Source organism: Sceloporus occidentalis, unplaced genomic scaffold (genome assembly GCF_023333645.1).
Source record: "Sceloporus occidentalis isolate IW3139 unplaced genomic scaffold, rSceOcc1.0.p SCAF_1, whole genome shotgun sequence".
Taxonomy (NCBI): Eukaryota; Metazoa; Chordata; class Lepidosauria; order Squamata; family Phrynosomatidae; genus Sceloporus; species Sceloporus occidentalis.
Genome location: NW_028316981.1, coordinates 215314073 through 215330702, shown reverse-complemented (window position 1 = coordinate 215330702; position 16630 = coordinate 215314073). Strand labels below are relative to the sequence as shown.

The following is a 16630-nucleotide window of genomic DNA, read 5'->3' as shown; positions in this document are numbered from 1 at the left end:
CAGCGTGGAGGTTTTATAAAAAGCTGGGAAAAGAGGATTTGCAGGAATAAATTGAGTGGGGAGGGTAGGAGGAGGTGTTTTAGAGCCATTAAACTGCCAGACAGTCTCCCCAGGGGAAGCGATCAGAGAGCCACTGCTTGAAGCATTTATGGGCTATCTATGCAAAGCCACTAAGAATATTATGAGGAAAGAGCTGTAAATAATAAAATACCTGCCTTTCCAAACAGCCTTTAATACTAATCTTTCCAAATGTCTTACAAGAATCAGAAAAAGAAACCATCACCACCCCCACAAGCATCCAAGCAAAGAATACAGTGGCTTCTCAGATGCCAATGAAAACTGTGAAAAGTTACTTTGGGGAAAGGACATTCCAGAAACCTCCAGCTAGTATGGCCATTGACCATGATGTCTGAGGAAACCCAGAAAACGTAGTAAACAAAAAGTAACACAAACAAGTCCACAGTAATGGACTGGGACAGAATCAAACTAAGACTTGGGCCTATGGTGACTTGGTACAGGTGGTGAGAGGTTGAAGGTGGTGATGGGTGGTTCAAGATACTGGCATTGAACCTGTTCTGGCTAAGGCTGAAATTTCCCTAAAACAAGGAATGGTACACACCTGGCCTACTCTGCCCTGCCAGGTCCCTAATCTGGCCTCTGGAGGTCCCCAGCCACCCTTCTCCTCTCAAGGGAGACAGGGTCAGGGTGATCAGATGTCTTCCTTTTCCAACACATGTCCTACATTTCAACTTTCTGTCCAGGGGGAATTTCAAAATGTCTTCCACTTTGAGCATGACTGAGAAGCATGAAGTTACATTTCTACAAGTGTTTTTAGCTTCTATTTGGTCATGTCCTACATTCTTCTTGAATGTCCTATTTTATGGTGCCTTGTCCTCCTTTGCAGTTAAGACATCTAGTCACCCTGGACAGAGTGAAGATGGGGGACTTGGGTGCAAGACCCAGCTTCACCCCTCCTCCTCCTCTTCCCAGAGGCAGGTCTCAGCCCAGCTCTCAAAATGCTGCCTTCATTCCTTCCTCCCCTCCCTTCTGCAATCATACCCACCTTTCTGAATGCCTACTAGACCCAGTGTCCCTGCCAACCTGCAGCATCAGCTGTTCTGCTTCCATAGCATTTTCAGCCCAAGCCAGCCTCAATTGGTCTTTCCTCCGTAGCATCTGTGCTTTTGTCAGGCTGGATTAAACTGGAAAATTACGATCCCCCCTTCCTTTCTTAAATAAATTATGACTAATCCAGAAAGCTGGTTCTGATTTAGTGAGCAGGAGGGGGAAATGTAAGTATCTGCTGGTTTTAGCCTCTCACTTACCACAACTGAAGCCACAAATGATGACAACAAAGGACAGGGGAAGATACTGTAACCGCTGAGGCTCAAGCAACAGTTCCATTCAGGCAGGGTCCATCTCTTCTTCCAGGCTTAAAGGGAGCGCCCTGGCACATGGTGACACCTTCTCTATTCCTGGGAAAGATCAATGAAGTCATCAGTGTAGCCAAAAAGAGCCACAGAAGAAAAAGGCATGCTGCAACTGCTAACAGAACAACGACATTCATTTCCCAAGAAAAATTCTGGCAAAGTGTTACAGATGTTGCTGAACTGCAGGTCCCATCAGCCCCAGCCATAAATCCTAGGGTGAAGAATGCTAAGATTTGCAGTTCATCAACATTTGAAGGGCCACATGATTCCCACCTCCCATTAGAGATGTCTAATTCGTCACATAGGCTCACAACTTTCCGTCGCCAAGATGTGTTTCTTGAAGACAAATTTCAGGTAACTTTATTTGATTAGGTCAAGACAGGAGCTTGCAGCAGTTTCTCAACCTAGGATCTGACATATGGCTGGAATTGATTCAATCTGTGCACCCCAGAACTCTGGCCAAACAGGGGAAATTACAGAGGAAAACTGCAGGAAAATAGGAAAGCCAAGGAAAGCTCAAGACAACAGCAGCAGCAGCAACTGGCTGGGGCAAGTCAGGCAACATTCCCTGACCCTATAAAAGCATTCCTCAGAGTAAATGAGCGACTCTATTCTTACTTTTCACTACACGCCTATTTCATCTCTCTCGCTGTTGTGTGTCATCACGTTGTTTCTAACTTCTGGTTACCCTATCATGGGGATTTCTCAGCAAGAGATGTTCAAAGGAGGTTTGCCATTGCCTTCCCTTGAGGCTGAGGGCATGTGACTTGCCCAAGGTCGCCCACTGAGTTTCATGGTGAAGTGGGGAATCGAACTCTGGTCTCCACAGTCACGGTCCAACACTCAAACCACTGTGCAACACTGGCTCTCATACTTCATCTCTGCCTTGCATGGACATATTTATTACTGATTGTACTACTAATTAACTACTGATTTTAACTATTAATGAGAGAGAGAGAGAGAGAAATTACAGTTGGCCTTCCATATCAACGGATTCTTTATCCACGGATTCCATAATCAACAGCTTGAAAATATTTTTAAAAAATATAAATCCCCCTCCCCAAAAAAACACCTTGATTTTGCCATTTTATAAATGGGGCACCGTTTTACTATGTCACTGTATGTAATGGGACTTCAGCATCCATGGGTTTTGGTACCCATGGGGCATCCTGGGACCAAACCCCAGTGGATACCAAGGGCCCACTGTAGATGTCTCCTACTTTTCTCAAAGCAGAACCTGAAATAGGAACTTGACAGTCCTATCACTGTCCCCAACAGTCTTACCTCCAGTTTGTGGATTCCCCTTGATCAGAGTTAAAAGAGACTTCTAGAATCCTCTATGGATGGCCCATAACTCTATCCTTGACCCCTTTGGAAAAAAGTCTCTAAAATAGGGCAGGACAGAAGCTCTTTGTTTCTTGGTTTGGCCATTCAACATATTCCAAGAATAAAGACCAAAACATGCATAAGTTGTGCATCTCCTGTTCGAGCCCATCTCCTCCCGCAACATCTCAAAAAATCTCTTATATCTGCGGTGGCTGAGACTGCAAGAACAGGTGGCAAAACACAGACACGGCTGGTGGGCTCCTTGGTGCTGAATGGCAAGTGTGTAGGCCTGTTTTCAAGCTACAACACTAATACGCCTCTGGTTTTCTCTTCCCCTTCAGTAACAGACAACTGTGTGCATACATACTATAGCATGAGGGAGTGGGCAGAAGATAGATTGGGATCAACAGGTCTTCAGTACATCAGTGAGAATTTCTGACTCCTGTTTTCAACAACTGCTGTAACAAGACAACTCCAGCCTCATAAATGGTATCGCTAAAATGAAGAAGGTGTGGGATAAGCAGGAATGGGTTTTTGTGTGGAAGTCCTGTGGATTCTGTTCAGTTTCAATACTCCACATACATTCCTGGGTTCAGAATCGTTTAGTTATAAACTTTTTTTTTGCGCCAGTCTTCAATTCAGTGGTTCTCAGAAGATCTTGCAAAACTGAAGTCTGCCCACACTTGCTGTCTCCATAACAAACATGCGCAAGCCCTGTTTACATGCCGGCAACTAAAGAACATTTCCTGGCAGTTCCCAACATGGATGGGTGTGTTTGCCTTTCCTAGGACACTGTGCCAACTTGGGATTTTCTTGTAGACACCGACAACTAAAATATTTCTGACTCCATCCACCCAACCCTTTAGCAAGCATTACCTGAAGTTCAAGGTCCCCCAGGAAACTGTTTCAAGCTGTGTCTGAAATATAACAATACTGATGAGGTGAGACAGGGAGACCCTCAAAGCCTGCCACCCTTGAAGAAATCAAAACAAGAGAAATTGCTTTGTCTCCATATCGCCAGTAGCTTGGACTGGTGGGCAGCCGTCTGGAAACATCGGAATGGAAACCCAAAATGCAAACATTCCTTTCCAGAAACCCCAAAACCACATTATTTGTACTTCCTTGCATCTGGGATACATCATATGATTTTGTTGTGCAGAGAGGATCTATGTACTCAACGGAAAGGTAGAAAAAGGAAGTACAACTGCTAAGCAAAGTTCCCATGGAAGTCTAGGAAATACTTAATTATCCAATAGTGTCCATGAAAGTACAGCTGACCAGGTCCAGCCACAAAGAAAATCCAAGTAAATAAATTATTTGGAATTCTGTGATTCATGATGTTTGTTCTGAAAGCCAAAAAGCGTAAGACCTTAAGTGCACATATTGCTATATATACATGTGTACATACACACACACCACAGAGTTACACTCTGGTCCAGCTGTAAGGGAACTAAGCAAACTGGCACTGAACTTCTTGACTAAATATGTGTTATGAGCAACACGTATATTAAAAATTGCATACTCCTAAATTATAAACAACAAAAACAAATACAAGTTATATCAATTCACACACCAAGCCTATATAGTTCAGAGGGAATCAACCACCATCCTGGTATTGCTATAGTTGTTTTAAGTGTCACAGCCTCTGGATTTTGGCTTTTGGTACAAATTAATCTAAGGGTAAACAACTGTCAAGGGCTTGGGGGGGGGTTCATATTGGCCTATAGGGGACCTTGAAAGACCACCCAATCCTGCTAGAATCATACCAGAAGTAGGGAGGGGAATGGGGTTATTAGTGTTTCCAGGAAAACCTTTGCTCCTAGAAAGCACACTGCATTGTATAAAATGAACAGACGCAACATAAGCATCGTATTCCAAGGCAGCTCCATTGTTTACAGAACAGCTTCCAAAGCATCAAACTCCCTGATTTTTCTAACATGTGATACACACACCTCATTAATGTTAACACAAACTTCTGTGATTTTCAAACACAGGGAGTACCAAAACAAGGGACATAAGGAACACACCAACACTTCAAAGAGAACAAAGTAATGGGTGTCATCAAATCCTGGTTTTGTGTTGTTGTTTTTAAAATCAAAGCCCTTTCCCCCGCCTCTTTGGAACAACAGATTGCTGATGGTTCAAGTCATAGAGAAACAGACGCACATTCTTAAAAAAGAAATGTTGGTTCCTGCAAATTCTTGATGCAAACTTTGCATGCACAAAGTGAAAAAAAGAGTGTATTCTCTCATGTGGATTGTTAAAGGGTCCGTACAGTATTTCATTATGTGTGAAGCCAACCACAAAAATATCGAGTCATAGAATAATAGAGCTGGAAAGGGCCTCATAGGCCATTGAATCCAACCCCTTGCTCAATGCCGGATCTCCTGCTAATGCTTCTTAAAATTGGGTGCCCAGAACTGAATCATAGAATCACAGAGTTGGGAGAGGTTATCCAGTTCAGCCCTGTTCTGTCATACAGGAACACACAATCAAAGCACCACAAAAAGATGGCCATCTAGCATCTCTTTAAAAACCTCCATAGGAGTCTCCACCACACTCCAAAGTAGCATTTTCCACTGCTGAACAGCTCTTACTGTCAGGAAGTTCTTCCTAATGTTGAGGTGGAATTTCTTTTCCTGTAGTTTGCATTCATTGCTCCGTGTCCTATTCTCTGGACAGGCAGAAAACAAGCTTGCTCCATCCTCAATATGACATCCTTCCAGAGATTTAAACAGGGCTATCATATCACCACTTAACCTTGTCTTCCCAGGCCAAACATCCCCAGCTCCCTAAGTCTCTCCTCATAGGGTATGGTTTCCAGACCCTTCACCAGTTTGGTTGCCCTCCTCTAGACATGCTCCAGCTTGTTAACATCCTTTTTGAACTGTGGTGCTCAAAACTGGACACAGTATTTCAGATGAGGTCTGACCAAAGCGGCACTATTACTTCCCTTGATTTAGACACTATATATCTGGACGCAGTACTCCAGATAAGGCCTGACCAACGGAGGATACAGTGGGACTTTTACTGTACTTCCCTTGACTTGGAAGCTGTGCTTCTAGTAATGCAAGCTAAAATAGCATTCATCTTCTTTGCTGCAGCATCACACTCCTGGCTTATATTCAACAATAATCCCAAGGTCCCTTTTTGCAAGTAGTACAGCTGAGCCATGAATCCCCTATTCTTTATCTGTGTATTTGGTATTTATGGCCTAAATGTAGGCTTTTGCATTTGTCTGAACTGACCTTCATTTTATTAATTTTGGTCCAATTTTCTAGTTTATTTAGGTCTTTTTGAATTCTGATCCTATCTTCCAATGTGTTAGCCACCACTTCCAGTTTTGAGTCACCTGTAAACTTGATAAGGGTTCCCTGAATAAAAAATTCCATTATACTCACATGTGCAAAACAATAATTTATCCTTAAATATGAATGTACTCTATGTATAACCATCATGAGAAACACAGTGTCAATATTTGGCTGATAAGACTTAGAGAATGAAAAAAAATCATCACAGTTGAGAGGAATAAAATATTTACTATTATTTCTAAAATCTAGACATTATCTTTCCCTTACCTGGATAATACATCAAACAAATACAATGTACTGCATGTATGTATGTCACTTCTAGTTACAATGCCATTGCAATATAATGTTTTTGTTCATGATTTATGTCATTTATGAACTAAGAAGATAGATTCATAATAAATTCATTGTTCACCATCAAGCTGTTGGTAGACCTTAAATTCCATTATTTTTTAAAGTGTACTTCTAACTCTTCAACTGACAGTCAGGAGGATTGAAAGGCACTTAACTTTACCTTGATCGCCTATCATCATAAATGTCTTTGAAAATTTTCATTAATGGATTCACAATATACATTATGTAATGTCTTACATGAATGATAGATGTACATAGTAAGATAGCATAAGGACCTATATGTAAGTACAGTGGGCCCTTGGTATCTGTTGGGGTTTGGTTCCAGGATTCCCGTGGATACCAAAATCTGTGGATGCTCAAGTCCCATTAAATACAGTGGCATAGTAAAATGGTGTCCCTGGTATAAAATGGAAAAATCAAGGTCTGCTTTTTGGAATTTATATACGTCTTAAAATTTTTCAAACCACAGATGGTTGAATCCGTGGATTAAGAATCCAGGGATATGGAGGGCTGGCTGTAGTTCTAAAACTGTAAATTGTGTTAGTCTTTCTGATAAAATTCACATGACTATTCAAAGCCCCCCCCCCTCCCCTCGTGGATACCAAAATCCATGGATGCTCAAGTTCCATTAAATGCAAGGGCATAGTGAAACAGTATCCCCTATTTAAAATGGCAAAATCAAAGCTTGCTTTGGGCGATGGGGAAATATATTTATTTTCAAGCCGTGGATGGTTGAATCCGTTGATTCAAAAATCTGTGGACATGGAGGGAAGACTGTAAACTTGTTCTAATAATTAATACGCAGCTTCCCAAAAGCCACACATTGCTCCAGGTCCTATTCTCTGGGGCTTTCAGGAAGAAGAAGTCATAACAGTTTGTCATTGCATACTAGTTATTAGGACAAGTTTATAGTCTTCCCTCCATACCAATGGATTTTTTTTATCTATGCTAATAGCCATGTTCTTGATCAAAATGACTGGATGGCCAGCAAAAATTGAAACATACGCACATTTCTGCTGCATAACACTAGCAGGAAAATGGCTTCTAGAACAGCCCTTTTGTAAAGATGGTCAAAGTTAAGACTGAATCACAAAGTACAGTATGAATAATATCTCATTGTACTGCAGAGGTGATAAGTATTACTGACTGCTCCATAGATTGATCCTCTGAATAGACAACTTATCTACTGAAACTTAAGTCAAAGGTAAATGAGAACAGGATTCCTGCTTTAATGTGACCTTGACTTAGGCTGCATCAACACTACAGAATTAATCCATGTTGACACCACTTTGTCATCGCTCAATGCTATGGAATTTGGGAACTGTAGTTTTGTGAGACATTAAGCCTCCTCTGGCAAAGAGCAAAATTCTCTCTGGCAGGAATAATCCAGTTTGATACAGTTTTACACTGCAAAAATAATCCAGTTTTACACTATAACTGCTATGGCTCCATGCTATCAAATCCTGGGATGTGTAGTTTGTTGTGGCACCAGAGCTCTCTGACAAAGAACACTAAATGTCTCACAAAACTACAGCTTCCAAAATCCCATAGCATTGAGCCAAGGCAGTTAAGGTGGTGTCAAACTGGATTATTTCTGCAGTCCAGATGCAGTCCAATCATCCTTGCCTGTTCAGAAAAATCATGGTTGAGTTTATTCACAGGAATTCTATGGAGAATAGGAAAATGAATAATCTCCCACATTTCTGCATAAGCTTATATCCTACCATCGTTTGGATATATGCATGTAACTTATCAGGTTAGATATTAAATGACATACATGAGCGCTAGGTAAACGGTCCGCTGAAAGAGCAGCCATGCAGAAATTCTCCTGACCGATTAGCTCCAGAGAGAATACATCCATACTCAATGATGACTCCAGCCCTATTTCATTCCTCTTTACTTCAAATGTTTTAACAACTTGTGGTTGTTAAAGCACGATTGTGTGTATTGGCTCGGTCCCCGCATCTACTACAGGTCCTGTCCCGTGCCATCCCACACTGTGGTGCACCAGTAGAGGAGAAGTCTGCCAGCTTAACCTGGCATCCTTAACCTTAACCTTACCTTAACCTGACACCCTGCACACTCAGAATTCAAATCCATGGGGACATGGAAGCAAAGGGGCAGCAGAAGATGGGGACACAGCCGGTGCTCATGGCCCACCTTCCCTTTCTCCCTGTATGACAAAGTAAAGAACATCTGGAGAAGGTTCAAGCCGTTAAATCAATACACATCCCAAAACCTAAGCAGCCCTTATCAATCCCATCAGCAGCAACGTTTTAGTTTTTTGAGAAATGCCTCAGTTTCACAAGAAATTTCAGCAATTTCATCCAGATCAATAATGTTCCCAGGAATCTATAGACACATTTGTTGTTGTTGTTGTTGTTGTTGTTGTTGTTGTTGTTGTGTGCCTGCAAGTAGTTTCAGACTCATTTGACCCTAAGGTGAAGCAATTATGTCTAGGCAAGATTTGTTTGGAGGTTTGTCATTGCCTTCCCATGAGGCTGAGAGCATGTGACTTGTCCAAGGCCACCATGTGGGTTTTGTGGCCAAGCCAGGAATCGAACCCTGGTCTCCAGAGTCACAGTCCAACATTCCAATCACTATGTAATAGTGGCTCTCATAGACACATAAGATTTGTATAATATGCTAGTATGAGAAAGGAAAACAACTTCAAGTTCACACATCATAGCATCAAGGTCTGCACCCCACCAAATATTCTCATGTATTACAAGTGAACCACTTAATTTCTTAACATGAAGCAGCCTCTGTCCAGAGTGACCCTCCACACATCTCAATAAAACTGTGGAACATCTTGCCAGCTGGCCGACTGAACCTTGGTAAAAGAACTTCTTCAATGGTAGGGTTCACCACTGTTTACTTCATGTGTTTCAGATCCCTTGTCATTATGCTTCAGGAGGATCTATTCATCCAATGTGAAGCATGGGATCAGTCAACTCTCCCGCCACATCCTTCCTTCCCTTTCTCAGCAAAGGAATCCATGATGGTCCAGTCTCCTCCACTAGTGGTGGCCCTCATGGTTATGTGGGTTTAATGGCATGCAATTTTGGCTAGATCAGCACCTATGTAGGCCTCAGTATATTTATAAGCTGGTACTATTAAACAGCCATGTAATCAATTGTCACCACTGTATTTCAGAAGCAGGCACATTCTGATGCCCAGAGCCACAGTTGCCCATTTCAACCTCCTCTAGAGAGCCACAGAATGTCCTACTGACAGCTATCATTCGGGGTGACCAGAGGTAAGGTTGCATCATTGTCTACCTTTAATGGTTGAGCAGATGAAGAAATTTCAGCAGGTATTGCTCATGACCTGGTTGTGTGACAAACAACACTTGCTGAAATTCCCGTTTCTATACAACCGTTAAAGGACAGGAGCCCTGTCCTGTATTCACTCTGGCAACATTACACAGGTACTCTGGGTGCTATACCTAACAGAGACACTATTACCATCATGAAGGGATGTCATATTGAGGAGGGAGCTCGCCTGTTTTCTGCTGCTCCAGAGACTAGGACCCTGATCAATGGATAAAAGCTCCAGGAAAAGAGATTCCACCTTAACATTAGGAGGAACTTCCTGACAGTAAGGGCTGTTCGACAGTGGAACACACTCCCTCAGAGAGTAGTGGAGTCTCCTTCCTTGGAGGTCTTTAAACAGAGGCTTGATGGCCATGTGTCAGGAATGCGTTGATTGAGAGTTGGACTGGATGGCCCTTGTGGTCTCTTCCAACTCTATGATTCTATGATCCAAAATAGATAGGACAGCTGAAGAAAGTAAAAGAAAGAAAGACTGAAGAAGAGGCTGAGATAGAGATGGACCATGATGAAAGTGGAAGAACAAAAGATCAAATTGTGTGTGTGTTGGGGGGGGGGGCAGACAACGAAGAAACTTGTAAAGTTTTCTTTTTAAAAATAGAGAATCATCAGGCACCATGGGTTTCAGGCAGAAGAAAATTTCATCAGGTGCCATGATAGAAAATTGATAGATTCGAAAACAAAGGAGGAAAGAGGTTTAACAAGAAGTTTTGAACTAACAGAACAAAAGAATGTAGAAACACTGTTCTGCTCCATTCATCCCCAGGGGAGCAATACATATTAGAAAAATATTGGATATTTCTACAGCACCTCAAAACAATTACGTCTGGTTTTTTTTCCTGTAGGCCTGCTGTGTTCTATAAAGCTTTTAAGACATAGAGATCCTATTCATATTTTAAAGAGGATTAGCCAGTCACCACAAAAGTTTACACGTGCATCCTATTTATGTGACTGCAGTCTATTAATGTCAAGTGTACAAAGAAATCAAGAATAGCCTTGTATATACTGATATTGTTCTGCCAACAATACTGTTCTGTTGTCTGTACATGACCTGGTCAGTTTTAGCAAATGAACACAAACATAATTTGAAAATGCACAACATTTAGAAGCCAAGGTAGGAGCATACAACCTGCTGCTAGTTTGCAGATTACAGTATGCTTCCAAGAAAAAATATCTCAGTAGAAAGTACTGACCTAGAATGTGCTCATCTTATCTGATTCTATTTAATTTGGACTTAAGTAAAACTCTAGACTTCTCTTCCACTATTTGGGAGTCAGATTAGACGATTCGCAAAGTAACTAGACAAACAATAACCATTGAACTACTATTGTAAAATGGCTCATTCTGTTCTTAATTCATATACATTTGAACTGTGTACAGCAATGTTGGAGATCCATTACCATTTCCTGCATTTCACAGATGTTAGAATTCCTTTTTTTTTAAGTATAAGAAAAAGCAAAACCCCATTTCAATTGCAGATTGTTTTCATCTGCAAAAAGGTTGCTGGGTTATGTTCTTAAATAGAGAACTGGTGTCGTGTAGTGGTTTGAGTATTGGATTACAACTCTGGAGATCAGGGTTTGTGAGTCATAGACTCTCAACCTCAGGGTCGACATAAGCAAGAAATGACTTGAAGGCACACAACAGTAACAATGTTTTTAAATGAATTTTATTCCATACAGTTTGACTGTGTAATCGGCATGCTGCTTTATAACTTTTCCCAGCATAGGCTCACTCAGAATTAAGGATGTGAAAATGTGTCCTTTTTTTGTTTTTGTTGCATTTCTCAGAATTGCAGAATTCCTCTCCTACTTCCCTAATACATGTATAGATACATAACTTTCCAACTGAGGATACCTTCTTGCAATTAATTAATGATTTTAAATCCGTGAAAACTGATATCACAACAAATATGTCAGTCATGTGCAGGGCAGGGACAATTTCCCTCTTCACAGTCACAGACCTGGGTGATTTCTAGGAGTCAGTCACAAAGATGGCACCTTTCACATACGTACTGCATATACTCATGTATAAGTGTAGAAATATAGGTCAAAATTTATCCAAAAAACCTGAGCTGACTTATCCATGGGTCAATATAAGTAACTCTCATTAAAAATAAAGGAACCAGCCCTGGTGAAAGGCAAGAGTGTCATCTGTCCTGGAATCACTGAATCCCCTCTTATTTTCTCATCCATCCAGCCTTTAGTGTGAGCAAAAACAGTTATGTCTCCTGGAATTTTGTAAGTTCTTTGGCATTGTTTTCCTTTGCTTTGTCCTTTACATCCTTTGTTAGATGACACTAAGTTTACCCTTGACTTATCCATGAGTCAGATCAAAATCCATAATCTTGGTCCCAAAACCTGCCCTCGACTTACACATGAGGTCAACTTATAGTCAAGTATATATGGTATACAGTTCACCTACACCCTACTGATCTTCCATAATGGAACTCAGTGGGAGCAAAGATGGAATTCCAAATTGGTCTCCTGACTAAGCAACCCTAGCTATAGTTTTTGTACAGTACTATGCATGTTCAAAACATACCTTAGAGGCTCAGTACAAAGCATTTCCCACCCCAATGATGATTCCCTCCAGACAACTACAGTCCATATCCATGGATTCTTTATCCAAAGATTCAACCATCCACAGTCTGAAAGTATTCCAAAAAGATATAAATTCCAAAAAGCAAGCCTTGATTTTGCTGTTTTATATAAGGGACACCATTTCACTAGACCATTGTATTTAATGGGACTTGGGCATCCATGAATTTTGATATCCATGGTTAGTCCTGGAACCAAACCCCAGGGCCCACTGTAATACCATTCCAGTTAAGCCTCATGGTTTACATACTCTCACTGGCCCATGTACTGTGTCCACAAGAATCTCCAAACTGAAGAGAGTACAAAACCATAAGCACAGGTCACAAGACCCAAGAGTAGGATGCAAACATAAAATGTCCACAATGCTTATGTGAGACCGGTGAGATCTCCCATGATGCTCTGTAAAAGTTTAAGAAATTAATGTAATTTCTCTCTGTTCTTTGTTACACTTTCTTAAATTGGCAGAATGGTAATCTTAGTTTTAATGAGAAATGATTCACAGAAAAAATTGCCCAAAGCCATCTAGAAGTTCTGCTTCTCACCCCATGAGTTCAAACCCTGCCTACCAAATACCATTCTCCTTAGATCTTGCCACTAAACTGCACACATGGCATGCTGGAAATTCAGACTCATTGTCATTATTATTTGTGCAATGTAAATGGTGACTGGCAGACATACTCCAGACGCATGGAGACCGATAAAGAGCTTTTAATTATTTCAGATAAACTGTTCAGCGAGACAATATCCCTTTATCTTCTCATCATTAATAACTACATCTTCCTTGTCATCGTCATCATCATCGTGATTTACTTAGAATGACAGAGACTTTAAGAAATGTTGCACTAGTATTTTCACTTGCCAAGATGTGGTTCTTTGGAAGTCTGAGTACTTTTTTTTAATTACTCAATATGAGGTGATTGTTATCTCTACATAATATTTCTCAGGCGTCTTAACACAGAACTTGTCATATATAGTTGACAGTAAGTTGACTTCATGTATAAGTTGAGGACAGGTTTTGGGGCCAAAATTATGGGTTTTGATATGGCCTGTGAATAAGTTGAGGGTAAAACTCAGAGGCAAGGAACTAAAGATGTAAAGGATAAAGCAAATTAAAACAATGCTTGAGAACTTACAAAATTCCAGCAGGAACAAATGGCTGTGCTCAACCTAAAGGCTGGATGAAAGAGAATACAGGATGGTCAGTGGTCCCAGGACAGACTTAAAATACAGTACATACATTGAGCCCTGGATAAGCCAGCCCAGGGTTTTGGGGCCAATTTTTTGACTAAAATTTCTAGTCTTATACATGAGTATATACAGTAATAGATGCCTAAGCAACAGAGAGCTTCTCCTCTCTTTCATTCTTTCTTTGTCTTCTCTCATTCTCTCTCTCTCTTTGTATATTACTTCATGGCAGGTTTCCTACAGTCTTTGTAAGCAAAGCAAAGAAAAATTAGTTTTTTGTGGGTTTTTCGGGCTATGTGGCCATGTTCTAAAAATGTTTATTCCTGACGTTTCACCATCATCTGTCTCTGAAGATGCCAGCCACAGATGCTGGCGAAACGTCAGGAATAAACTCTTCTACAACATGGCCACATCACCCAAAAAACCCACAAAAAACAATGGATGCCGGCCATGAAAGCCTTCGACTTCACAAAGAAAAAACGTTGAGCTTTTTAAAGATTACTTGCAGAGGCATCATGAGCCAAAAAGGTCTTTTGTGGCCAGAATTATTAGTGGTCCAACTGGCATCTTATCTTCTTGAGAAGAACTGAGGTTAGGAGTTGTAAGATGTCACACTATTTATAGAAAATATTTTTTAAAATTTAATATATGTATATATATTTTTAAAAACAATTTTCAACAGTATCATACAATATAATCAAATGAATAAAACAATACATAATAAAAAGAGCCAAAGTCCTGGGGGTGGAGACCTCAGTCTCTTGAGATGCAAAAAATCTTTTTGAAGGCAAATAATTCAGATTGATGAATGCAATCTCAAATGGTGCAAGGGTCCTTCAGAAGACAAATGGCTTTGGCCAGAATTATTGGTGGCCTAACTGGCATCTCATCATCTTGCTAGTGACCAGAATAGGAAGATGCAGAGCCAGAAAACAAGAAACCTCCAGCTGAGCAGCTCTTAGTATTCGTGTGCTTACTGTCTCATTCCATGCATGTTCCCCTCAGTTGAGAGGATGCCTGTCATCTCAACTCCAGGGCCATTCCTCTTCAAGCACAGCGTCTCTCATATGACTGCCACACCTGACAGGCGGGCCTAGAGAGAGAGTCAGAAGACAAAGAGCTTCCTCTTCAGCTGCACTCTTCACAAAAATGAGGGAGTTAGCGTATGCTCAAAGGCAATTTCTGCTTACTATGTATACTCACGTATACATCTAGAAATTTTAATTTTAAAAAATTGACCCAAATTGACTCAAAAAAACTGGCTTGAATTATCCACATGTCAATGTAAGTACAATTGCCAAAGGCCCGCGCGCCCCTTCCCGGCCTGGGAGCAGGCCTAGGCTTCCTCCCAAGCCGGGAGGAGGAGGAGGCCACTTGGCACCGGTGGCGATCGCCGTAATGCCAAGCGGCCCCCGCACCCCTTCTCAGCCTGAGAGGAGGCCGAGGCTTCCTCCCAAGCCGGGGAGGAGGGGGAGGAGGACAAGGTTTAAAAATGTAGGACCTTTTTTTTTAATTTCCTGGCCAGGAAATTTTTTTTAAAAGTCCTACATTTTCAAACCTTGTCCTACATTTGTCCCGGTTTGGAGGTCCTCAGGTATGGCAACCCTAGTCATATCAAAATCCATAATTTTGGCCTCAAAACCTGCTTGACTTATACATGAAGTTGACTTATAGTCAAGTATGTATGGTACTACTTCTTTTCTCTTCCTTTCTTTAAGATTTCTTTCCCTTGAGCAAATGTATTCTGTATATGTTCAAGAGTCCCTTTTTGTAATACCAAAAGATATTTACATGCACATGACTGAAGACCAGCAGACTTGTACATACTCCATGGGAAGATTTCAGACAGTAGTAGCTGCCTATTTGACACATGAAGAGTCCACAGTGTCAGAAGAGAACTGCATGATTTCCCTGATGCCTGTCTTTAGTGGAAGCAAGGTTGGGCCAATGTCATAGTTAGCGTGGGTTTCACTCATATACAAAAACATTTGTTACACAAGTGCAACAAATCACACTCATTTATGTAAATCCATTCTAGTTAAGAGTTACAACTGGATTTAGTCAACAGAGATTTATGAATACCATGGGTCTCATTTTTCAAATACGACACTCTATCTTCTTCCTAATGGATTCTGAAGCCATTTAGCAATTCAAAGATCACAGCACACAGATCAAAAATCCAATATTGGCACAAATAAAGGCTAAATAATTAAACAGTTTGATGTTTTCCTTTGTGTCTATTGTTGTTGTTGTGTGCCTTTAAGTCATTTCCAATTCATGGTAACCTTAAAGTAAACCTATCATTTGGGGTTTCTTAGCAAGATAAACCAAGAAAGTTTACCTTTGCCTTCCTCTGAAATTGAGACACTTCACTGAAAAGGCTCCCCAGCTATGATTCCCCATAAGACAAAAGAGTCTAAACTGCCAGAGTTTTAACTTCAAAGCAACAGATGGACCATTAGGTTTAAGGAAGGGCAAATGCTTTGTTCTAAGAGCTAATGTGGTGTAGTGGTTTGAGCACTGGACTATGAATCTGGACACCGGGGTTCAAATTCCCATTCAACCATGGAAACCCATTTTGTAACCTTGGGCATATCACACTTTCTCAGCCACAGAGGAAGGCAAGGGGAAATACTCTCTGAAAAAAAATTCACCATGAAATCCCCGTAATAGGCTCTCTTTAGGATTGCCATAAGTCAGAAATGACTTGAAGGCACACAGCAACAACAAAATGATTTGGCAAGGGACTGTACTTGACAAGCATCTTAAATAAGACATTTCTAGACACAAAAAGGTGATAATTACTGGGGAAATCCATGGCTCATGTGTACATTGGAGCACGCATGTTTACAAAACTGCACAATTCTCCATCATCTCTATGGAAACAAGATTACAGAGTATTTAACAAGAATTAAGTTTTTTTAAAAAAAAAACACAGTATTTTCCATTACTTTTCTTTAAAAAGATCTGGATCTTTGAAGGATGGTTCTTTTTGCAGTATCACAGTAAGGCAACTTATAATCTTATATGACATAGGCCAATAACAGCAACAAGAAGACATTTCCAGCAGTTAAAAGCACTGGAGAAAAGCAAGA

At 40.8% G+C, this 16630-nt stretch overlaps 1 protein-coding gene across 5 annotated transcripts in view; it reads right to left on the bottom strand.

The window, feature by feature from the left end:
• Positions 1-16630, bottom strand: part of LOC149323386 (ephrin type-B receptor 5) — a 187820-nt gene that overhangs the window by 141598 nt on the left and 29592 nt on the right. For 3 of the 5 annotated variants that reach the window (XM_089488879.1, XM_089488877.1, XM_089488880.1), the window contains one exon: positions 1326-1475. In XM_089488879.1, coding sequence (XP_089345005.1) covers positions 1326-1404 — 79 coding nt within the window. In that variant the 5' untranslated portion in view covers positions 1405-1475. Of the gene's footprint in view, positions 1-1325; positions 1476-16630 lie in introns of those variants that run through there. The other 2 variants (XM_089488875.1, XM_089488876.1) reach the window with 2 other exon arrangements.